General features: G+C 38.6%; 1 protein-coding gene across 7 annotated transcripts in view; it reads left to right on the top strand.

The window, feature by feature from the left end:
• The window catches only part of fermt2 (FERM domain containing kindlin 2), a 148253-nt gene extending 123037 nt beyond the window's left edge, over positions 1-25216 (top strand). For 4 of the 7 annotated variants that reach the window (XM_043697669.1, XM_043697665.1, XM_043697667.1 and 1 more), the window contains 5 exons: positions 1256-1477; positions 16126-16146; positions 16678-16802; positions 23071-23212; positions 24066-25216. In XM_043697669.1, coding sequence (XP_043553604.1) covers positions 1256-1477; positions 16126-16146; positions 16678-16802; positions 23071-23212; positions 24066-24239 — 684 coding nt within the window. In that variant the 3' untranslated portion in view covers positions 24240-25216. Of the gene's footprint in view, positions 1-1255; positions 1478-16125; positions 16147-16677; positions 16803-23070; positions 23219-24065 lie in introns of those variants that run through there. The other 3 variants (XM_043697670.1, XM_043697668.1, XM_043697671.1) reach the window with 2 other exon arrangements.
• The last annotated feature ends 577 nt before the right edge of the window (positions 25217-25793 follow it).

The raw sequence follows: 25793 nt of genomic DNA, 5'->3' as shown, positions 1-25793 counted from the left end.
AGAAAGCAAATCTTAGCAGGACTTATACACTTAATGGTAAGGTCCTAGGGAGTGTTGCTGAACAAAGAGACCTTGGAGTGCAGGTTCATAGCTCCTTGAAAGTGGAGTCGCAGGTAGATATGATAGTGAAGAAGGCGTTTGGTATGTTTTCTTTTATTGGTCAGAGTATTAAGTACAGGGGGTCATGTTGCGGCTGTACAGGCCATTGGTTAAGCCACTTTTGGAATATTAAGGGACAAGGTTTTCACACAGGGTGGTGCAGGTATGGAATGAGCTGCCAGAGGAAGTGGTGGAGGCTGGTACAATTGCAACATTTAAGAGGATTTGGATGGGTATATGAATAGGAAGGCTTTGGAGGGATATGGGCCGGGTGCTGGCAGGTGGGACTAGATTGGGTTGGGATATCTGGTCAGCATGGACAGGTTGGACCAAAGGGTCTGTTTCTGTGCTGTACATCTCTATGGTTAAAAACTGATGTGAATATTAATGTATTTTTTATTAAAGTGAACTTCAAGTGAAATGTTGAGAAAAAATTCACCATGAGAAACATTTCTAAGCAAAATGTTTTTCATTCTACTCAAATCCACAATTTTCTTTGTTCAGCATTTCAAAGTGAAATGCGTTACAGGTGAACTACCTGAGTGACTAAATAACAAAGGTGCGTTGATTGCAAATATCAATGAAACAAAATCTCCAAACAAAATCCTAAACACTCTGAACAACCTCTCAATCCCATGTAATAGAAGTGAAATTTGATTTACTTCATCAAAATAAATCATTGAGCCTAATCATGTGCTGCCAAAATTGATGAACATGATTCATGACAAAATTGTGTAATTAACATAGAACGTGATTTATTCAGCCTGCCTAATAAAACAACCTTGTGCACCATTTGTTTACTGCCTGTATCTTTTGAATCCTTGGTCGGCGGTTGCCCTTGTGTGGCCGTGTGACATGATTAGACAATGATAAGTTAACTTTAATAAATACATTATAATAGTAATGTAACACATCACTTATTTGTACATGATACTGGAGATATATTGTCCACTGATTCTGATGCCAATGAGATTTCTCTTATAGCTTTTCTATTTAGTGTGGGGGAGAAAAATGAATATAGCATGATCATGGTAGATAGTTTAAATAGAGTTTTTTTGGTAAATGTTGTAATCCAAGAGAAAGTGAATGTTTGAAACATTTTATATTAGGTAACATACATTCCTTTTGAAGTTAACATTGTGATTTGTTTCATTAGGAAAAGCAGTATGCACAATGGATGGCAGCCTGCAGATTAGCATCAAAGGGCAAGACAATGGCAGACAGCTCATATAGTCTTGAGGTGCAGAATATCTTGTCGTTTTTGAAGATGCAACATTTAAACCCTGATCCTCAAGTTATTCCAGACCAGAATTCAACAGACATCAATCCAGAATGTCTTGTGTCTCCTCGCTACTTGAAAAAGTATAAAAATAAGCAGGTATTTTACTGAAATCATTTTCTGCTGGCTTACAAATAGCATGCAACTTCATTTTGTTTCATCCCACAGCATGAGATAATTGCCTTTGATAAGTTATGAATGAGTATCTTGGATATATACTGGTTGAAAATCTAAAAACATACAAACCTGTTCAGCCTCAAAACATATAAACACGTTAAGCATGCATAGTATCAACCTTGTTCCAAGACAAACTTGGAAAACTTGAATATCATTAAATTTTCAGGATCATTTCACTATCCTTCGATCAGAGATGGCATTATGCTGTCACTATCGGTAGTGTTGGCTTTAGTGTATCTGTTTTGTTTTGCTTAGCTGTATATAGGTTATGATGTGGTCGAAACAGTACTCTGTCTTTCACTAATTATTTCTTATCACTTGGCTTATGGATAATTACCTAATCCCAAGAGTTTTACTTCATATGCCTTATTTTATAGTGCATAGAAACCTTGGTCAGAAACTTTCATTTCCCTACTGAGTAACTATCTCCTTTTCACCTTAAAAGTTTTGAGGTTATTTGCAAGAAATATTTTTGCAAGCTCTCCCCAGTTCAACTAAATTGAATAGTATTTGCTGAAATGGAACCCTGTAAAACTCTTGCGGTTCAAGATAGATAATTGAATCAAATAATAATTCTCCTGTTTCTAATGTGAGATTGGGAGCATTTTTGCAGTTTGGTGATTCTTGAAATTTTATTTCCAGGAAGTTTCTTAACTTAAATATCTGTATGGAACATACAGAAGATTTCCTAAAATTAGCCTAATTTCTGTAAGAACCATTCTTTCCTCCTCCTCTGCCACCCAACACCTGCCATAGTTTTAATCACTTGAAAATGCTGAACAATCCCAAATGTACTACAGATTATAATAACAACCAATTTAACAATTGATTGGGCCGGCAATGTGGCTCACTGATTCAGGTCCGCTGGAAGCTAAATGAACCTGTCTAGGCATGCGTGGGGGCAACTGTTCCCTGGTGCACTCATCCTTTCCATGGTAACATTTTGGCTAATCAGTGTAAATTTCCCAACCACTCAGCATGCATTATCAAATGCCATATAAATTATTGTTCTTTTTGAATTTGGTATTCTTGCATCTGGGTGGTAGGTGTCAGGAACACGTTGCCAGCAGAGGTAGTAGAGGCAGATGCAGTAGATTCATTTAAGATGCGTCTGGACAGATGCATGAGTAGGTTGGGAGCAAAGAGATACATATGCTTAGGAAATGGGCAACAGGTTTAGACAGTGGATTTGGATTGGCTCAGGCTTGGAGGGCCAAAGGACCTGTTCCTGGACTGTAAATTTTCTTTGTTCTTTCTTCTATCTGTCCTGACAAATGTAAGACTAAAAGCTTTGATAGCAGGTTCATTTTTTTTATTCAACAGTACTCTGGTTCTGTACAATCAAGCAACCATTGATATATGTTGCCAAGGACGATAGAGAGCATTCCCATGCTTTTCTTTAAAATAGTGTCTTTCGATCATACTTGCCTACCTGAGAGGTTAGATGGGCCATCAGTTTAACAGCTCAGCTGAAAATTAGCATTCTTGCCTGTGTAATATTCCCATAATATTTCATTGTGCTAGATTTTATGTTTAAGTCTGTATCATGGAAATTGAATCCATAATCTTCTGATGCGAAAGGAAATGCAACATAGCTGACACCCAGGTTGACACCTTCAACTCTTCACAAATGTTGAATTCTTAATGAAAAACAACACATTCATGTCCCTATTTTGGGGATAGGATATGATTCCCAACTGGATTATTTTAGGTTGGAAGTATGGAAAAAGTTGACATGTTTAGACGACTTGAGGATCATCTGGGTTTAATTAATTATTTGAAGTTTTCTAAATCAGTAAAGGATACATGGCCTGCTGGTATTTATCACCTATTTACCTTCTGGGCACGTCTCTTAATGGGTTTATGACTTAAAATTCAAATGTGGCCATGTCCTGCAGTTATTGCAATAATTTAATAACTTCAGTGATGCTTATTTTTCACATTGAGACAATAAGGCAATATTTAAAATTTCTGAGTTTAGATGCAAAACTGCATCTGACTACCAATTTGAAAAATATAAAATCACACTTTCATGCTCAATAGTTAACAAAAGTCAAATCTTCAGATTAATAAATTAACTTAATGCCAAGCATCTACAAACCAGTCCATTTTCCTTCACACTTTTCTGCTGCCAGTTTGCGCATTACAAACCAATCAAATCCTATAGCATTTCTATGGTACTTGGAAGAAGAACCCTCTTTCTCCATTCCTTCCAACATATTGTTTGGAATCTTGCTAAACCGAGCACTATTGACCCATTTTTGAGTTCTTGTTTCGGTTGCTCCTTTTTCAAATAACGGCTCCAGTATTTTAGAAGGTCATTTGATTGGGGGCATTTGTTGGAACCTTTCACTGGCTCTGTAAAAAAGCTGCCTGTTTTTAATTTTGAGTATTATATACCTGTAACATCTAGAAAATGGAAGCATATACAATTGGAGGTAACAGGTGATGTTAATGATTGTGGGAGGCAAGATAGAGAATAGGGTTGTATAGAAGATTCTCTGTTGCAGTGCCATTCCTCAGGAATTTGTACAGATACCTCAATATCAGCATTCATTACAAATGACTTGGATAAAGAAGTTGGGAGTTACGTCTTCAGATTTGCGCACAGTTTGTTGTGATCTGGGAGCAAAAAGCTACAAAAGGATATAGAAGGCTGATTAATTGGGCAAAACAATGCCAAGCATATTTCAATTTTAATAAATGTGAGCTCATCAGTTTTTGATTTGAAGAAGAATTGGAATTTTTTTTAGTAACATAAACCTATTTTCTCTTCTAAAACCTAAGCTGCCAGCTGTACAGATTTTTAAAAGCTGGTTCTCAAAAATCAAAAAAACCATTGGAATGTTGGCCTTTATTCCAAGGGCTTTGGCATTCAACAGTAAGGAAGTGATTGTCAAGTTGTACAGAGCCTTGATCAGACCCTAATTGGGATACTGCATTCAGTTTTCAGCATTGCAACTTCACAGAAACGTACTTGCTTTTTTGAGGGGTTATTATTCAAATTTGCCACAATGGAATGGCACTTGCCATGGTTTGTTTATGAAGTATTCAGAGGGGAAGAGTTTGAAGGATGATGTAATTGAGCTGTTTAAAATGGATAAAAAGTTTTCTGTTGAGAAACTTTAATATTAGAGCTACATCACTAAGGTTTGAAGTCAGGAAGTACATTTTCACACAAAGGATAATGGAAATCTGAAATTTCTGCTTGCCCTGCACAGATCATCTGCACTTATACCCACCTTGTGAATGCCAGCATAAAATCACTAATTCCACACATTGCTGCAGGTTGATTCTAACTAATCACTTTTTTCAAGAGAATGTACTGTGTTCCAAGTGCAGAGATGTGCAATGGGAAGTCCGCATCTCCACTCTCCCTTATAGCTCAGTGGACTGCTGAGAGAAGCTACACAAAATGCTGCCTCTCAAGTTGAACATTGTCCAATAGGGAGCTCAAGTATTTTGGGACAATTTAGCAGTCTACATAAACTCTGAAATGCTGAATGCTAATGGAAGGATGGAAAAGAAGTGTCTCAAGATTGCTCCCAATCTGTTCACAATCATGAAACTTTACTACACAACACTTGCCTGTCAGATGTTGATTGAATCTGTGAGAGCAACCGACTCAGAGCACCATCTGATGTTAGTGCGTAATCTCAATTACTACTACTTTCTCTCTAAGTGTAAAGTGTAGAATTGCCTGAAGGTACCCAGCATATAATCAGAAGGAAACATTTCTTCAGTGGCTGAAAAATTCAAGGACTGTAAATATAACCAGGTCTATGTGGAGTTGGACTGACCAGAGACTGCTTGCCAGAAAGCCAACAGTAATTCATGTAATGAAAGAAATCCAGCTGTTTTGTGTTGAAAGAAGATTTCAGTACTCCTGCTGGACTACACAATGCCCTGTCATACTGTCTAGGGCGTTGCTCCTCGTCAATGTCATGATCCTCATCCCCATCTTCCATTTTCAGAAGATTACTGTTGGTTGCCTATTTCCTATGCATCCAGGACATGCTCCCATTTGTTGGTTCCAATTCTGAAGGTCACAGCATGCCACAATGAAGAGGAACACTGTTTCTGGTCTGTACTGAAACACCCTGCTGGAGAGGTCCAGGCATTGACATCTCATCTCAAGGAAGCATATGGGCTACTCCACATTAGCCCTGATGGGCTGCTATGATTCAAAGTTCTGTGTCAGTCTGAGGATTATTATAAAGTCGTGTTTAGGGGAGTAATCCTGGTCTTCCAGCAGCTATTCCTGTATGGCCTGGGGATCTTGGAAGGAGGTAGAATCCTGCGGGTTCTCTACTGTGTATGTATCATGCTGATCTCAGGACATCTGACAGACCTCCAAATCCTGCAACAATGATCACGTAGAAATTGAGCATTAATGGAAAGGAAACCTTTTCTGTTGACAGACTCTGCAGGTTGCTGATAAGCTACTCTCAAAAGAAAATGGATGCAATCTGGAGGATCCTGTTTCTAGGGAAAGCTCAACAATGGTAAAGAATCTGATTGTCAGGTTGCTTGAGCATTAATAATAACCTAAACGCCTTTATGGTTTGAGGATTGGGAATGCCACACAGGGCTCCACTTGCTCCTTGAAACAAGCCTCTGGTATGAAAATACAACATAGCTGTAACTTTGACTGTCAAAGAGTTGGGATAACTGTCCATTCTTTCTATGTACTTAACGTACTGCAGCAGGTGACGCAGTTTGGTGATGATGGCAAAGGAAATCATTGGTCCTGACAGCCAACGACAATCGTTGTGAGATTAGTGTACGTGAGGTCTGGTCACCTTTCTCTGCCTCCTTGGGGGCACTTTGCTGCTGCTCCTCATCCTTTTCAGAGGCAGTCCAGCAGCCACTAGAGATTGCTGGATTTGACGACATTGTAATTGCTCTCACTTCTTCAGTACTGTCTTTATCTGTGTGCAGCAAAGCCACAAGGAATTCACTGACTACAATATCCATGTCTGATGCATAAGCTAGTAATCTGTGGGGAAGGTCACAAACAGAACAATATTTCGATAACAGTTCTTCTGAGTCCTTGCATCAGTCGTTACAAAATGACATGTTATGTCCTTACTATGTGCATGGAGGCATTGTCATGTCCCGATAAGGAAACCTTGCGTAACCTTATCCAGATGTATGTTGCAGAACCGAAGTGATGCACATTAATTCACTATCATAGCAGTCCTTCCTCTCAAATAAGGCTATCCTTGAACATCACAGACCAAGTGCTTGCATACTTGCAGTTGTGTGTGTAAATGTGGCAGCTCCAAAATGTTGCAGTCCAAGTGGTTCAGAATTGGCAAACCTTGGTTAAGACTTTTAGTTGCCATTTTGATGAGGTTTAGTTATGTGACATAAGGTAATTATTACAAACTATGCACCGGGCATGATACTTTAGACCATAATTTTTTAACAGTGCCTACCCCCACACTCCAAAGAGAGAGATTAATTTACTCCACCTACTCTGCATGCAATAGCAACCATTTTGTCTCATTATCGTTCAATTGACTTTGGATCAAAGATGGCAAAGTTTCAACTTTGTCTCAAAGATTGCTAGCTCCACCTGAAATACAGAATGACTACCCCATCCAATCCTCCTTGTTCCCTGTTACTATCTATGTCCCCAGTGACCTTGCACCCTCCCTTTCTGTTCATCGTTCTCCATATAACGATTAAAGAATGAAGACCAGTACAGCACAGGAACAAGCTCTTCGGCACACCAAGTGTGTTCCTATACACAAAGGCATTGAGTCATCGAGAAGTACATCATGGAAACAGACTCTTCAGTTCAACTCGTCCATGTTGTCTATCCTAACCTAATCTAGTCCCATTTGCCAGCACTTGGCCCATATCCCTCTAAACCCTTCCTATTTATAGACCCATCCAGATGCCTTTTAAATGTTGTAGTTGTACCAGCCTCCACCACTTCCTCTGGCAGCTTATTCCATACTCGCACCACCATCAATGTGTAAAAGTTGCCCCTTAGGTCCCTTTTAAATTTTTCTCCTCTCACCCAAAACCTTTGCACTCTAGTTCTGGACTCCCCACCCAGGGAAAAGACGTCATCTGCTTACCCTAACCACGCTCCTCATGATTTTATAAACCTCCTATAAGATCATCCCTCAGCCTCTGATGCTCTAGGGAAAACAGCCCCAGCCTATTTAGCCTCTCCCTATAGCTCAAACCCTCCAAACTTGGCACCATTCTTGTAAATCTTTTCTGAACCCTTTCAAGCTTCACAACATTGTCTAATAGGAGGGAGACTAGAATTGTACACCGTATTCCAAAAGTGTCCTAACCAATGTCCTATATAGCTGCAACATGACCTCCCCAATTCCTACACTCAAAGCTCTGACCAATAAAGGAAGGCATACCAAACAACTTCCTCATTATCCTATCTGCCTGCAACTCCACTTTCGAGAAACTATGAACCTGCACTCCAAGGTCTCTTTGTTCAGCAACATTCCCGAGGACTTAACATTAAGTATATAAATCCTGCTAAGATTTGTCTTCCCAAAATGCAGCATCTCACATTTATCTAAATTAAACTCCATCTGACACCCTACAGCCTATTAGTCCATCTGATCACGATCACATTGTATTCTGAGGTAACCTTCTTTGCTGTCAATTATACTTCCAATTTTGGTGGCATATGCAAACTTACTAACCATAAATCCTATGGTCACGTCCAAATCAAGTCTTTCTAAATTAAAAACTTTTTGCCTCTAAGCAATCCATATCCTTCTATTCCTTGCCTATTCATATACGTCAAGATGCCTATCGGATGTTGCTGTTATATCAGCTACTACCACCACCTCTGGCAGCATGTTCCAGGCACTTTCTCTGTGTAAAAACAAAAACTTACCTCTCACATCTCCTTTAAACTTGCCCCTTTACCTTAAACCTAAGCCATTAGTAAATGACATTAGTCTGGGAAGAAGATTCTGATAATCTATCCTATCCATGCCTGTCATAATTTTGTAAGCTTCTGTCTGGTCACCCCTCAGCCTTCTACATTGAAATGAAAACAAATCAAGTTTGTCCAATCTCTTCTCATAGCTCATACCCTCTAAATGAGGTAACATCCTGGTAAACCTTTTCTGTACCCTCTCTAAAGCCCCCATATTTTTATGATAGACTGACGATTAGAACAGGACACACATTCCAAATATGACCTGACTAAAGTTCTATAAAGCTGCAGCATGACTTGCCAGTTACCCTATTCCATGACCATATGTCCTCTTGACTACCTTATTCACTGTGTTACCACTTTGAAGGTCTGTGGACATGTAGGCCAAATAACTCTGTATGCTTCTAAGAGTTTTGCCATTTACTGTATACTTCCCTCCTGCATTACATGTTCTAAAATATCACCCCACATTTGTCCAAATTAAAATTCAATTGCCATTTCTCCACCCAAGTCTCCAGACTATCTAGATCCTGCTGTATCCTCTAGCAATCCTCCTCAAAATCCACAGCTCCCCAAATCTGATGCTGAACTGAGTTGATTAAGTTGGAAAAAGCACAGTAGTTCAGACAGCATCTGAGGAGCAAAAGTGTCAATGTTTCGGACAGGACCCTTCAGGACTGGGGCTGGGGAAGGAGGGATGAGAGATAAATTGGGGGGTGGGACTTGGGAACGGTAGGTGGAATGGTGATAGATGGGCGAAGGTAGGAGGTGATGGTGATAGGTCGGCGGGAAGGAAGATGGACTGAAAGGTCAGGTCAAGAGGGTGGATCTGAGTCAAGGTTGGACCTGGGTGGGGTGGGGAGGGAAGATATGGAAACTGGTAAATTCAATGTTCATGCCGTGTGGTTGTAAGTTCCCAAGGTGGAAGATGAAGTATTCCTTCTCCAATTTGTGGGTGGCCTTGTGTAGGTGGTGGAGGAGGCCCAGAATAGATATGTCCTCCGGGGATTAGGAGGGGGAGTTGCAGTGGATGGCTATTGGAAGGTGGAGTTGGTTGATGCGTATGAACCAGAGATGTTCTCTGCACTGTACCACGGGTTTGCACTAGGTCTATTTGATGTAGAGAAGACTACATCGAGAGCACCGGATATACAAGTAAACTTAATCATCAGACCACCTACATTCCCCTCCAATATATTACAAACAACACTGATCCCCATGGAGGACCACTGGTGACAAATCTCCAGTCAGAAAAACAGCCTCTGCCTTTTGTGATCAAATCCGTTATGATCGTTGATCCCAAGTTACTTTTGTATCAGCCTGACATGAGGGACCTTGTCAAAGGCACCATGATGATGTAGTGAGCCTGGAGGTTTGCTGATGCCCTCCCACGGACAAGGGCAGGCAGCGAAGGTGGTGTCCATGGAGAGTACATGGTCATTCTTGTGAAGATGGATTATATGCTTGCTCGAAAGTGAGCTGCGAGCTGCTTCCAAGTTACCATTCTGACTTTAATGTGAGGAGTTAGTGCTGTGTTGTTTCTTGACGAAGGGGAGCAGAATTGTACACTGCATGCAAATGAGGTGAGTCGAGTGAGTAAAGAGATGCAAATGCATGGAAGTAAGGTAATCTCCACTCATTTAACAAGATTTGATGAAACCTTAAGGGGAAACTTAGAATTTTCTCTACATCGAGAATCTGATTTTTTTTTTCATTGTTGCCTGTATGTTCCCAACTTTCTTGCCATTACCCAAACTGCTTCAGGGAGTAGTGAATTTCTCCATGTCTATTCATGAAGCCTTGAAAGATCAAGTAATAGTTGTTTGAGGAGGAAATCCTTTTTTGAAAATGTTAGCCTGAGACAGAGACAGAGCCTATTGTAACTGATGATATTATGTACTCATTCTGTATGCAGTTGTAATATGCATCTACTTTGATTACTGCTGGAAAATGTATGTGTGCTCTGATTTATCACGTGAAATGCATGACCTCACAAGTTTGGGGGCATTGAAAGTTATAACTGCAATTTTATTATCATAAAAGATTACTATTTAAACAAATACTAAATTTCAAGATAATTTCAGCCTCATTTGAAGGCTGCAGCTATAAATTACAGACAGAAGAATAGCCTCATTTTTAATCATTGAAATGTTTGAATTTGAGCATCTTTAGACCTGTCCTACAGAGATCCAGTTATTTTCTGGCACCCAGCAGTAAATTCAGTATGTAAAGCACTGAGGGGTGGTTGAATGATGCAGGCACGTGTACAAATCCCCTTTTATACAATATTTGGTCAAGCAATAGGTAAGGGTGAAACACACAATAGTGAGGGGTCTTTTTGTTGCACACCTCCTGATAAGCCTTACTTTATTATCCAGATGTCAATTTAGAGATTGGTTAATGGTGTTTCCACGATTTGCATGGATAACCCAAATGGTGAAAAATTACAAATACAAATACCTGCACTGAGAAGCTATTCAAAGATTCCTGGTTCAGCTGTGTTTCACTCTGCTGGCATTTCCGATCTGGGAAGAGTGATATATTTGAGGGCAGTTATTGCTGCCCATGTAACAGTTCCTTCCTGTTGGCAGAAGTCTTACAATGACAAAAAAACAGGAAAGAAAAAGTCTGTTTCACACCAAACCAGCGTGATTTGATATAAATGAGCTTTTGTATTCCTCAAATTTGTCCAGCAGAATGAGTCACCAAAAATATGCAGCAATGTACTAGACAATGCACAGGATATCTGTACAGACTTTGGACTTGATCATTGCTGTACAAGGTTACAAAGTTCAGAGCTTTAAACATTCATCTGATACATTCTCCTTTTTTTTATTTTTCAAAACAAATACTTCGAGTTATAAGAGCAAGATTTTGTCAGATTTCTGTTTTAGGGATTGAGTTTAATTTTGAATAAATTTGGAGGGAGGAAGAAATGAGATGCTAGAAGAACTGGTGGAGGCTGGTGCAATTACAACATTTAAAGGCATCTGGATGGGTATATGAACAGGAAAGGTTGAGTGGGATAACAGCCAAATGCTGGCAAATGGGACTAGATCAGTTTGGCTATCTGGTTGGCATCGATGAGAGTCTGTTCTGTGCTATATAACCATGACCTGTTCTGCATTTGTACGGCCTCTGTGTTAAGAGTGAAAGGTGAGGAGGTAGGGAGAACAGGTTATTCAATCAGAAGAAGGTGCAAATAGGTAAACTATGAATAAAGCATCTGTGCTCACTTTGATAGAGTCTTAGCTTGGGAAGTCCCAGAAAAATGTTACAAATGTCAGGTGTGGTGACTGGGTATACTAGGGCTTCACAAACTGTGCCTTGCAAAATTGGGTTCTGGAGCTCCAACCAAATCCTAAAAGATATGTACTTCCTTTTTTAAATCAGGCAAGTTTATTTAAAAATGTGGGCATGGCCTATGTGGCCAAAACTCACCTAGGAAAATTCACCGAGATTGGCTCAACATTTTTCAATTAGAAAATGGTTGCCTGAGTGAGGTCCTAATGAAATACTTGGATGTTTTTCAAGAAGGTCTAGGGACTATCAGAGTAGCCAAGGCCACTTTGCATATTGACCAGGAAGCAATTCCATGATTCTGCAAGGCCCACCAGTGTCATTTGCCTTATGGGCATACGTTGAGACAGACATCAGAAGGTTGGAAAGTGAAGGAATCATCAAAATAATCCGGTTTGTGGAATGGGCAGCACTGCTAGTGCTGATTATGAAGCCCAACGGGTCAGTTCGCCTTTGTGGGGATCTTTTAACAAGCGGTAAACTGCATTTTGCAGCTGGATAAATATCGAATCCCTTGTATAGAGGATTTTTACGCAAACCTGGCAGGGTGGCTTTTGTTCATGAAGCTGGACATGAGCAATGCATACTTGCATTTGTGGTTAGATGGGGATTCGCAGAAGTATGCCACAGTTAATAGCCATAAGAGTTTGTACCAATATACAAGACTGCCGTTTGGGCTATCGTCAGCCTGTGCTATTTTTCAGTGGATGAGGAAGAGCATTTTACAAAGTCTACCCCAGGTCACCATTTGCCTAGATGATATGCTTCTCGCAGGGAAAACCAATAAGGAGCACTTAGAGACCTTGGACATAGTCCTTAGATGTTTCTCCCAGGCAGGCATATACCTTAGAAGGGAATAATGTATTTCTACCACCCCAAATGACCAACTTAGGCTACAGAGTCAACAAGACTGAGTTAGTTAGAAGATAAAGAAAGGGCAATCAATGGTGCCCTGGCTGCCACATCTGCAATGGAGCTTAGGTCTTTCCTTGGATTAGTGAATTATTACAATGCCGAGTGCCATCCCTGTCTGGCCACACCCAACCCCACCTAGCCCTCCAGTCCACCCCTGCCTGCCCCCAACCCCGCCACCTGTTTGCACCGACCCCTCCCCTTCTACACCAACTGGGCAGCCGGACTGGACACCAACAACAAGACTGCTGCCTTTGGGGGTTGGGGTGAGTCTCCAAATAGAGCGCACATGCACACACACACACACACACACACACAGCCGCACAGCGCGCGCGTACACACACACGCAGCCCCCCACACAACTTTTTATTGCAACATTTTGACAAGTTCCAACTTTGCCATGTATAGGAAAATGTTGGAGAGATTATCTGGGGAAGGGGGGTTTTGGGTACACCCCTGTGTAGAACTCCAGGGAAAGTGTGGGGAGAGAGAGGGACGGTGAGAGGTCAGTCATTTGGAGATGGTGCCTGGGGTCCCATCGATGTTCAGGACTGTTCTCGGCAGCATTTCAGTAAGCCGAGTTCGTTTTTAATCTAAAAAAAGGCGCGATCAGTGTTGGAAACACCACTTTCATGTAATGTTTCTATCGGGACCTTGACATCTCCTTCGGATAATCCAATATTTGGATAATTGATATTTGGATAATCGAGATTCCTCTGTATATAGTTTTGGAGCTAAGGTTTTTAAGTTTATTATTATAAATGGAGAATGTTGATTTCTCGCTGCTTTTTGTAGTCCCTTCACTCTGCCGCTGTTAAAGGTAAAATAGTTACATGCTAATCATAATTATCACAACCTGTTAATTAGTTTTAGAAAAAGAAGAATTAGCTTGTTGTGAGCATTTGGGGAATTTCTGGAATGAATGCTTATAAGCTAATGAGAGAATGCTAAATTGAGTTCATGGGGCTAGTATCAAAGTTCTGCATTGCTTGCACTTGCACAAGGCTGTCACAGAATTTTAGCCATAATTTGCTTGGTGTTATGTACTGCAGTCATCTCTGAAATATTTTCACATTAGCTTTGTCCCATCACTTTCAGAAGGACCAATGTTTCCATTGAGTTTAGGAGTTAGGACATCACGTTGAGGTTGTACAGGACATTGCTGAGGCCACTTTTGGAGTACTGTGTACGGTTCTGGTTGCCCTGCTACAGGAAGGATATTATTAAATTGGAGAGAGTGCGGAAAAGATTTACAAGGATGTAACCAGGTCAGGAGGGTTTGAAGTATAAGAAGCTGGATAAGCTGAGACATTTTCACTAGAGCGTAGGATGTTGAGGGATGACATTTTATAGAGGATATAAAATTGTGAGGGGCATGTATAAGGTGAATAGCAAATCAGAGTTCAAAGGTCAACGGCATAATTTTAAGGTGAAAGGAAAAAGATTTAAAAGAGACCTGAGAAGCAACTTTTTCACGCAGTGTATATGGAATGAACTCCCAGAGGAAGTGGTAGATGCAGGTACAGTTACATAATTTAAAAGACTTTTGAAATTTAGAGGGACATGGGCAAAATGCAGACAAGTGAGAAGGTGTTTTAATTTGGGGAAACTTGGTCAGCGTGGATGAGCTGGACTGAAGAGTTTGTTTCCATGCTGTATGACTCTGTAACATCATGAAGCTTTTCTTTTTGCTCATAGTGAAATTAATTTATGATCCTCAATAGGTTTTGTTTCCTGTCCATTCTCACAACACCCCACAACATGGATTTTTATTAAATGCTCTCAGCTTTTTCTTCTCTCATGGAAATAGTCTCAGTATCTCAAGTGTCATCTATGTGTTAATTTTCAGCCTATTTCTTTCTTTATAGTTGGTGCCAAATCTGCCATTCTACTTGCATTTGTCTTTATTTCAGATATCCAGCATCCATCTTTTGCTTTTCTAAATTACAGTTTCTGCATATCTGGCATTATTATTATGAATTTTGCTGTTGCTTAATAACCACGTCTGAAATAAATGCCAGGTTAGAGTCCAACAGGTTTAATTGGAAGTAATAGCTTTCACCTGATGAAGGAGCGTTGTTCCGAAAACTAGTGTGCTTCCAATTAAACCTGTTGGACTCTAACCTGGTATTGTGTGATTTTTAACTTTGTACACCCCAGTCCAACACCAGCATCTCCAAATCATGAAATGAATGCAGTTTTCAAGACTTGGCAGTATCTGTTAACGGTTTTAATGTTTTAGGTTGTGACCCTGCCAGAGCCTCTTTCTAAGCCTATGATTCTTTTGGGCATTTTTACTTGTATTTTCACTAAGTAAGCAACTTGAGCTGAGCCTCGTGTCCCACTGTTATATACACTGTTCGATGAAGATTTATAATACTTCTCCCAAAATATATTGCCTCCCATTTATTCACATTTAATTGCATATGGATCCATGCTACAAATTCTACTAGTAGTCTATTGTCTTAAAATCTTCAAAAGGCTTATACTTTTAGCCAAACCTTTTATTTATGGATAATCCTCAAATTTTGAAGTTGTGCTTGTGACATCCAAACCCACATATGTATACGCAGGACAAAATAAATCTAGCATTTAACCCAAGGTAACCCATATCCTCTCTCATTGTGAAAACTCATAATTGTGCATTATATCAATATTCATACTTTTTTCAAGACATTTGTATTTATATAATTATATAGTACCTTTAATACTGAAAGTGTCTGTAAACTTCACAACGTTGTAATCTAGGGAAAGAAAGTCTACAAAACAAAGTGCCATTTTATCAATTACTGTATGAAGTTCAAATGTGAGCTATATTCTCATTTACATAATATTAATCATTTCTGGTTTCCATGAGATGTGCATAATGCCATCGTAACTTTAGCTAAACTATACTTGCAAAAGAATTACTTTTGTATTTCTAAAGTCAATAATTCAGAAAGAAATGTGAAGAGCACATGGCAGACATTAGTTTTTACTTGATATGTAAACGTGCTGCCATGTTTGAGTTTACTCATTTAATTCCAGTTAGTTTTCTAAAAGTTTGATTATTACTATTTTACTGTGTTCTTAAGCTGAGTTATATAGTTTTAAAGTGCAGATCTTTAGTTGAATACTTCTTTTGCAAATGATATGTTTATGGTACGTTTGCCCCAAAACAAAAAAAATGTTAACTACTTGGGAATTAAAGAATATTCACAGCACAAGAATTTATGTTGGTACTTTTTAATTGGATTCTTTTTGCATTGTATGTTTAGGATTTCATCTTCATTGAAGTTGCAGGAACATTAGTAATTCATTTTGGGTTTTATTCCTGAGTGGGTGGGAGGCAGATCGATGGGTGTGAAAAGCTGTTTGAGTGCTTTGGTTGCCTTATTCTCACTGCATTTTCTTTCAACTTCCTTTTCCCTCTTCACGCTGCCCTCTTCAGCCAGGCTATGTAAGGGATTTGGTAAGTGGACAGTTCAGTCACTGTGATGGGATGAATGTTTTTGTGTTATGTATGTGGGCTCCTTTGTGTGTCAGAAATGTTAAATGTTGATATTGAAGTGAAAACCTCCACTGGATCCAAAGTGGGAGATAAAGGATAATCAATAAATGAGAATATTGTAAGCTCAGTCATTTAAAAAAAGATCTGGCATTGAAGAATTAATATTAAAGTGTGTTCCTTCCTTGACATTAAAATGTCTTGGCGGAAATGAATTTTGAGATAAAAGGCGTTAACATAAATGTAAGACTGTTTACATGACTGCACAGCTACCAATTTGGTTGACCTGTGATCATGTGACGGTGGATGTTTTTTCTGATGAATGTTTTTTTCTAAAATAAAACTAACTTTTTATAGACATAGATGTGTCTATGTTTCTAACCTTATTACTCTGGTTTTTACTATTCCTTTTTTTGCCCTTCTTGTTCGGTGCTGTTCTGATATCCATTGCTAAGGCAATTAATGATTTATAATTTGGTTTTTTTTTTCCTTTAGATCTCTGCCAGAATCCTTGAGGCCCATCAGAATGTAGCTCAGATGAGTCTCATTGAAGCGAAGATGAGGTTTATCCAGGCTTGGCAGTCACTTCCTGAATTTGGTATCACTCACTTCATTGCAAGGTAATGTTGTTAAAACTATAACAAATTATAAATTATCTAATAGCAACCTGAATGCTTGCAATAATTTCCAACATTTGAATGCAAAGATTTGTGTCAACCTTCTCTGGCAGCCATTGAAGTTACTATGATATTGATTTTTAAATAAGTAATGGAGGGTTCTACACTCGTTTTCTTGTCTGTATTATAATGAGTCATCAACTGAAGGAAATTTTTCATCAAAAGGGTAGGATGGGGCGAAAACTTTAGTGTATCCTTAATGTTGCTTTTTATTCAAAGGAAGTTTGGATCTTGACTAGCTCCGTTTCAAAAATAACATTAGCTGAATTCATTCCAATAATTCCAATAAATATATTAGATTTCTTTTCCATTACCCCATCTCAGTTGATCCCAGATACTCTGTCCCATCTTCTGTGGAGTATGTAGCTGCTGTGAGGCCACATCCACATTGGAAAACATTTTATATAAGCTCCTATTTGACAAACCTGTAGCTACATACTAAGTTGCCGGGGGTTGTTGCAAATCTACTTAATGACATTATTTAAGTTCCTACCTGCCACAAGATAGTGGTAAACTCCTGGTATATACCAAAAGGTGACATCCATAACTCAAACGCCATTTAGTTGCTCTGGACAGAACACTGGAAGGGTATGGATTTTGATTGTATTCATTGCAGTTTCTAATCAGTATGTTTGGATTCGAAGTACAATTGCTGAGAGGAGAAATAAAAGAAACATGTGTCCATGGGATTGTTCTACATTTCCCACTTAAATGCAAACACAAACATTTGAACATATTCGGTCCCTTGAACCTGCTCCACCAGTTAATAAGATCTGATAACCTGATCGTAGCATCAAATCCACTTTCCTACCTGTGTCCAATAATCTTCCAACTGCACAACCCCCCCCACCAAGAATCTATCCACCTTTGTCTTAAAAATATTCAAATCCTCCGCTTGAGTTGTCTTTTCTGAAAGAGAATTCCAAAGACCTACTGTCTTCAGTGAGAAAAGAATTTGCCTAGTCTCTCTGGAAATATTGGATGTATTCATAATTATCTTCCTAAATTATATAGACTCTGGTGGGGTTCCTACAGATTGATGGGTGCCACATGTAACTGCAATACTTTAAAATGGGAGAGGGGGGAGAAAAATTATTTACAGACCAGTTAGAAGACATGACAACAAACATTTGGAAAGTGTAGGTTTGGAAAGAGGAATGATGCTTGACAAATCTAGTGGAGTTTCTTGAGGATGTAACTTGTTAGAATAGATAAGGGAGAGCTAGTGAATGGGGTCTATTTAAATTTTCAGATGGCTTTTGATAAGGTGTTTTCATAAGAAGTTAATGGGCAAAGTTTAAAGCACTTGGGATAGAGGATATTATGTTAGCATGCATTGAGAATTGCTTGACAAACAGGAAGCAAAGAATGAGAATAAATTGGATATTTTCCAAGTGGCAGGCAGTGACCAGATGGGCATGACGAGGATCAGTGCTTGGGTCCCAGATTATTCACAATATTTATGACCTGGATGAGGGAAGCCAAATACAACATTTCCAAGTTTGCTGATGACACAAAACTTGGCAGAATTGTGTGTTGTGAGGAGGATGCAAGGAGGTTTCAAGGTAATTTAGGCAAGTTAAGTTAGTGGGCAAACACTTGGCAGATGCAGTACAACATGGCTAAATGTGAAGTTATACTCTGCGGTATGAGAAACAGAAAGAAAGAGAATTCTATAAATAGTGATATATAAAGAACTATGGATGTACAAGGTGTCAATTAAATTAAAGGTAACTTGTCATAATCTTACCAGACCGTAGGGCTGTTCTCTTGTTAGTGAAGCTCGTGGTGATTTAACCTGAGGGTCAGGTGATGGGAGACGTTGAGAAGGCGAGCCCTTCATGGTAACTGCAGTCGATGCTGAATGAAACCCATGCTGCTGGCATCACTGCATTGCAAACCAGCTGTCCAGCCAACTGAGTTGACTGCCTTCCAAATTGCTTGTTGCACCTGTCTACTTTCATTGGGGATGTCAATGTTATTCATGGTAAGAGATTTGAGTTCAGATGTAGGGATGTCTTACTGCAGTTGAAACTTTATTGCTGGAACAGCACAGCAGGTCAGGCAGCATCCAGGGAACAGGAGATTCGACGTTTCGGGCACAGGCCCTTCTTCAGGAATGAGCAGAGAGTGTTCAGCAGGAGAAGATAAAAGGTAGGGAGGAGGGACTTGGAGGAGGGGAGTTGGAAATGTGATAGGTGGAAAGAGGTCAAGGTGAGGGTGATAGGTCGGAGTAGGATGGAGGCGGAGAGGTCAACAAGAAGACTGCAGGTCAGGAAGGCGACGTGGTCGACGGTGCCCTCCACCGCATCTCCTCCACTTCAAAGAAGTTCTGGGATTTACATACCAAAGAACAGAAACCAACACATCCCATCCTAAATTTATCTTAAATTGTTTAATGTATCATCACATCTCCATGACACTGTACTCATTTGGATATAAATGCTGTTTTATGACCTTATTCTCCACAACCACCTAATGAAGAAGCAGTGCCTTGAAAGCTAGTGTTTCCAAATAAACCTGTTGGACTATAACCTGGTGTTGTGTGATTTTTATCTTTGTCCACCACAGTCCACTACCAACATCTCCAAGTTAGGTCTTGCTGCATATCAAAGTTGAAACTTTATTGCTGGAACAGCACAGCAGGTCAGGCAGCATCCAGGGAACAGGAGATTCGACGTTTCGGGCACAGGCCCTTCTTCAGGAATGGCCAGAAGGGCCTGTGCCCGAAACGTCGAATCTCCTGTTCCCTGGATGCTGCCTGACCTGCTGTGCTGTTCCAGCAATAAAGTTTCAACTTTGATCTCCAGCATCTGCAGACCTCACTTTCTCCTCGAAGATGTCTTACTGCAGTAATAAAGGGCCTTGGTGAGATCATACCTGTGAATAGCTTTGATTTCCTTCCATTAGAAACGATATACTTATCATAGAGAGATTGCAGTGAAAGTTCAATAGGTTGATAATGGAGATGACTGGATTGTCCTATGAGGAGCGATTATGAGACTGGGCCTGTTTTCATTCTAATTTAAAAGGATGAGAGGGCATCTGTTTGAAACACAAAATTCAACCAAAGTTCAACTGACCAGATGCCAGGGAGAATAATTTCTGCAGCTGGGGAATCTGGAACGAGTGGCCAGTCTCAGGATAAGGGGTGGACCTTTTAGCACTGAGATGAGGAAATATTTCTTCATTCAAAGGGTAATGAACCGGTGAAATTCTGTACCACGGAAGCCTGTGGAGACCAAGTCCAAAGAAAGATGGAGGTTCTTAGATTTTAAAAGCATCAATGGAGATCACATGTAAATGGGAATATGGCATTGAGATAGAGGATCATCCATGATCATATTGAATGGCAGAGCAGGATTGAATGGCCTCCTACTCCTAGTTTTGTTGTGGAGCAGACCAAATCCCCTTTGAATATATCATGGAGATAACCTAGACCCTAAATTTTATTTAAAGACAAGCGTACAATGCTATGTTTCAGAGGTAACTTAGTTGGTTACACTACTTCGCTTTAAGCAAAACAAACTTTATCTCTACTCTATAGTTAAAATACAAGCAAAATAAAGAATTGGTATAACTTTAACTCAGTTAGAAAACTTAACAAAATAAAAGGTTATTTACTACTAAACAGCAACTGTTCCAATATAGTAACATCCCATAGACACACCCTTGACAAAAACAAAGTCAGTAAAACAGATTGCTGCAAGAATTATGTGAGCCAGAGAGAGAACCCAAGCTTTTAGCTGTAACATACAGAGAGAGGGAGAGAGAGTGATGTAGCAGCTTCCACCACCAGCTTCAAAATCCCAACAGCTACTGGTGCTAAACTAAAATCCTGATTCTGTGGAAACTTAATTCCACCCATTCATGCTGCTTCTATTGTTCCAACTTTAAATAAAAACCCAAAGCCTCACAAGTTGTTTATTGGCTTGGAAGAGGCAGCTCATCACCTATGGATCAAAACCTCTCTTCAAAAGAAACCAGGACAAAATACACCTCCATAATTGTATCATCAGAATTTTAAATGAGTGACTCCTACTACTAGATTCTCTCAAGAGGAAACATCCTCTCCACAATAACCTTACCACGATCCTTAATGTTTCAATTGAGTCACCTGTTAGTTTTGTAAACTCCAGCAAATATATACCTAGCTTCCTTAACCATAAAACAACCCAGCCCCAAACTGTTTCCAAAACATGTACATCCTTCTTTCAATGAGGAGACTGTGTACTGTATACAGTATTCCAATTCAGTCTCACCAGAACCCCCAGGAATTAAAGAATAACTTGCCTATATTTGTATTCAATGTTCCTCACAATAAATGATAACATTCTAGCAATTTTCCTAGTTATTTGCTGTACCCTCATACTTCTACAGTCTTTTATAATTCATGCACTAGAACACCCAAATCCCTCTCTACCTCACAGGACTGCAATCTCTTATCTTTTAGCTAATATACTTTTTTATTCTATTTGCCAAAATGGACAGTTTCATTTTTTCCCAAATTACTGTGCGGTAAGTTGAATGAGTTGCATTGGCCTATACCTGGAAGTATAGTATATTTTGTTGTTGCACAACTATGCCACATGCTTTTGAGAACATGCAGAGTTTCTACCTCTTAACCTTTAGATCATCAATAAATTGAATAACTGAAATTATTGTTGCTTTATAATTGATAAATTTATAATCCTCCTTGGGTGATCAAACAATCTACTTGGAGGAAGTGAGGACTGCAGCTGCTGAAGATCAGAGTCAAGAGTATGGGGCTGGAAAAGCACATCCGGTCAGGCAGCATCTGAGCAGACAAGCCGACATTTTGGGCAAACTCCCTGCATCAGGAATGAGCTTCATTCCTGGTGAAGGGCTTATGCCTGAAATGTCGATTCTGGTGCTCCTCGGAAGCTCCGAGTGGTTGTGCATTTCCAGTATCACACTCTGGAATCAATCTACTTGTCAACCATCCTTGTTTTAAACTCATTTCAGAAGCAGATTGTCTTTACTTGAGGTGCCTATATTTTGTGTTCTGAAGTTGCATCAGAAAAGTCAGCAATGCAGACAGAGATTAAAAACGAACCACTTAAATACATCATTTTTGAGAGATACATCCTGTGGAAATTCCCTGGAGTATTGCTTACCAGTTTGAATATAGTAATTGTCATCATCACTTCACTGTAGGCTGTAAAGTGAATGATGTTTTTATAAATGGCTGCAGTGTTATATCTTAGGTTGTGGCTGATTCACTTTCTTGTAGACGGAATCCCTACAGTGTGGAAACAGGCCATTTAGCCCAGCAAGTCCACCTTGACTCTCTGAAGAGCATCCCGCCCAGACCTCCCCGCCGATCACCCTGTATTTCCCACGGCTAATCCACCTAATTTACACATCACTGGACACAATGGACAACTTAGCATGGCCAATCCACCTAACATGCACATTTTTGAATTGTGAGAGGAAACTGAAGCACACAAAGGAAATCTAATTCTGTTTCCTGGTGCTGTGAAGCAGCAGTGCTAATTGAAAAGCCACCATGACACCCCTACTGGACTGGAATGAAATTTAATATTTAAAAATTCAGCACTGACTATCAAATGGGCCTTTTGAAACCTCATTTAAATATGAAAAAAACTGATCACAGAAATATCTCTTTGCAATTAGTCTTTCTGTGGACTAAAATGGTCTATACATTTGCTGCTACTTTAGCAAAAGTTATTACGAATGGACTGGTTTCTACTCGAGATGGGTTATTCTGATTTTTATTTCAAAAAAGTTGCTAATTTCTATCGAAAGTAGTCTTGCTGTTTAAAATGGTTGGCTACATTAAATTTTGATCTTGCACAAGCAATTTTAATTTCAAACAATCAGTTCTAGAATATTTGATTCTTTATTTTTTGGATTTTCTTGAAAAGACCAGATATTTTAAAATTTATTGAAGGACTTGTGCTGTGTGATCACTTGCATTTCTGGGAACTTGTAGTTTACGTTTATGGGCTTAGTGTCTTGCTGCAACATGCAGTGAAAACAAATGTAAAATGAATAGTTTTCAAAGAATAATTTTTAATATTTGTTCAGTATTTTGTTGTACTTTAGGTTGTTGCAATATATGGCATTTATGAAGAATGTATTGAATATTTTGTTTAAAAAGAATTTAGTATTTGCTGCCATCCAATGAAATTTTCTGTAAAAATGTAATAAATATGTTACAATTTAGATTTCAAGGAAGTAAGAAAGATGATCTGATTGGCATAGCCTACAATAGGTTGATCAGGATGGATTCAAGCACCGGAGATGCAATCAAGACATGGAGGTTCAGCAACATGAAACAGTGGAATGTAAATTGGGAGATCAAAATGGTATGATTTAATTAGAACTGTACTGAATCCTTTGCATTTTAAAGAAACTTGAAACTTGGCAACTTAGGTTATTATAACTTGGATGTTATCACAATATGTATTTTGTATAGTTATACTTGATCAATGGTTATGTGAGACAAGCAGCGGAATCAGATATCATGTACAAGTAACAAAATCAAGCTTGAAATATCTCAAGTTTTAATTGCAGATGAATCAAATACATTTGAAAGTGCAAGTTATTATAGATTCTAGTCAGTTATTTGATACATAGTACATAGAGTATATAGAGCATATGGGATGGGAATAATTTGATTTAAAAATATTATAACTGATCTTGCAACCTTTACTGTTGAGATACAGGAAACAACATGAAAGAGGAAACAAATTCTAATTTTTTTCCTCCCAGTTTTTAAATTTTGCTTCTTCTCCTATCATTGCCCTTAAATAGATTTTCATGTTGCACAATAATTTGAGTTGATTTTCCAACATACAATTTACACAACGGTAAGCTAGTATAAAACAGCAAGTGGATTAAAATAACATTTTTATATTAGACAAATTCATTTCTTGGTGTATCTTTTGGCCAAATAAAACTTATTAAAGAATAGGCAATTATTGAAAATGCGGCATGGAGTATTAGTATTGAATAAGAATTGCAAAGCATGTTTATCAAAAAACAAGCAACAAATCTGCTGGAAAAGGAAGCGTCTTCACCTTGAGTGATTTCTTTCTGAGGCTTCTAAAGATGGGAATTCATATTTTTCATTAGTTGCTTTTATTCTACTGACCTGTTGGAGGGAGAAAGTACCAGTAGCTTTTATAAGTGTGTTACATGTTCTGTGTCCACTTTTAGGTGACTGTCGAGTTTGCAGATGACATTCGGCTTTCTTTTATCTGTGGTGATATTGACTGCAAAGTAGTTCACGAATTCATTGGTGGTTACATCTTCTTGTCGACGCGAGCTAAAGACCAGAATGAAAGCTTGGATGAAGATATGTTCTTTAAGCTTACCAGCGGTTGGATGTGACAGCAAATCAAAGAAACATATATCCAGGCCATTAAAATGCCTTTGTTAGAAATGAGTGCTGTTACTCAACATATGCTGCTTATTCCAGCAAGCGCCTCGTACTGTAATCTTTTACCATGGACTTTTTGTTTTAGTTACCAAATTTAGTTAACACTGTATGTGCACTAACAGTAACCAGCTCCTTTTGGAATTGGCATGATCTCTCCTTCTGACACGCAACTTGAAAGACCCCTCGTTAGAAATCTGTTTCAAAGTTTGCCTTGAAACAAGCCATATAATATAATACGTAAGCTATCCACAAAGTGTAATGTCAAGGGCAGAAAAGAACATATAAAATATTTATCAAACTTTTAAATGTCTATTTCTAACTTTCAAGATAAAAATTCCCAACACAAATCCAAGACTACTACAGAAACTTTGAAAATGAAGGTAGTTTTGTTTGGAAATAAAACAAAAATACACAGCTCATTGTTTTTAGCTTGCTTACCTGAATGTCTGTTTATTAGTTTCATTTACATATTGTTCTTTATATTGCCAAACTTTTTTTTACACTTTATAGTATTATGTGAAGCTGTTTTAATCACCAGCATTAGTTACCTCTTTTATTTTCTTAAGATATAAAATCTTTCCAGTACATTATGAAGTAATTCTATATGAAGTATTTGTTTTTCTCATGTAACTAATGTAAAAACACAAGTTTTATATAATTGTACAGTTTTTAATCTATAGCATCACAAATCAGTTACAGAATGTGCTTACAATGTATTCGCTTTTAATATGCTTTTGCAGGTATCGATAGGTAACACTAAAAGTTTAATAGAAGAAAATTAATTTTTTGAGTCTTGCTTAATTATATCATGTTTCATTGTAACAGCTAGCTGAAATTGTGCCACCAACTCCTAAGTGGAGCATAACATTAATTTTGAAAACATGTATAAATGCATTTATTTTAAATAAAAGTTGTCTTTTATTTAAAATGGCCCTTTTACTATCTATTTAAAAATAAAATTTAGTTTATGGCAGTGAAATATTAGTTTTGTGCAAGTGGCTCAATGAGAGAATAAATGTATCTATTTTCCAGCTGAATTATCAAGTTGAGTGCTAATGTAGCAGAAAAAACCCTGCCTGCATATACAAGTCCTTCCTAACAGCGAGTAACTGAGCTGTGTTGATCACCTCTGGTGAAAATGTTTGTTCAAGCAAATGTTTCTAGATGAAGGGAGCAATGTGAAGTTCATGCAACAAGAAATGCTGGTTTGACATAATTTGTTCAAAACAAAAACTGAATGTAACTGAATTATAGTAAATCATAGCAATCTAATCTACAATTAACACAAAAGTAATATCTTGAAATTCACAAATTAAAAGGAGAAAGTATTGTAAATGCTCACTGGTAAGGTGAATGGACAGAACTTTCTTGAAATAGATCTGCTCCTGACATGGGATCAGGAACCTGCTTGTCTGATGGTAGGTTTACTCTTTAACTCAGTTTCTGTGTTTCCCCACCAACCACAGAGATAAGTGAACAACTTCCTCTCTTAAGTCCCCTTGTCA

This window comes from Chiloscyllium plagiosum, chromosome 10, assembly GCF_004010195.1.
Source record: "Chiloscyllium plagiosum isolate BGI_BamShark_2017 chromosome 10, ASM401019v2, whole genome shotgun sequence".
NCBI classification, from domain to species: Eukaryota; Metazoa; Chordata; class Chondrichthyes; order Orectolobiformes; family Hemiscylliidae; genus Chiloscyllium; species Chiloscyllium plagiosum.
Note: the sequence above shows the minus strand (reverse complement) of the source record. Positions and strands in the feature narration are given on the sequence as shown.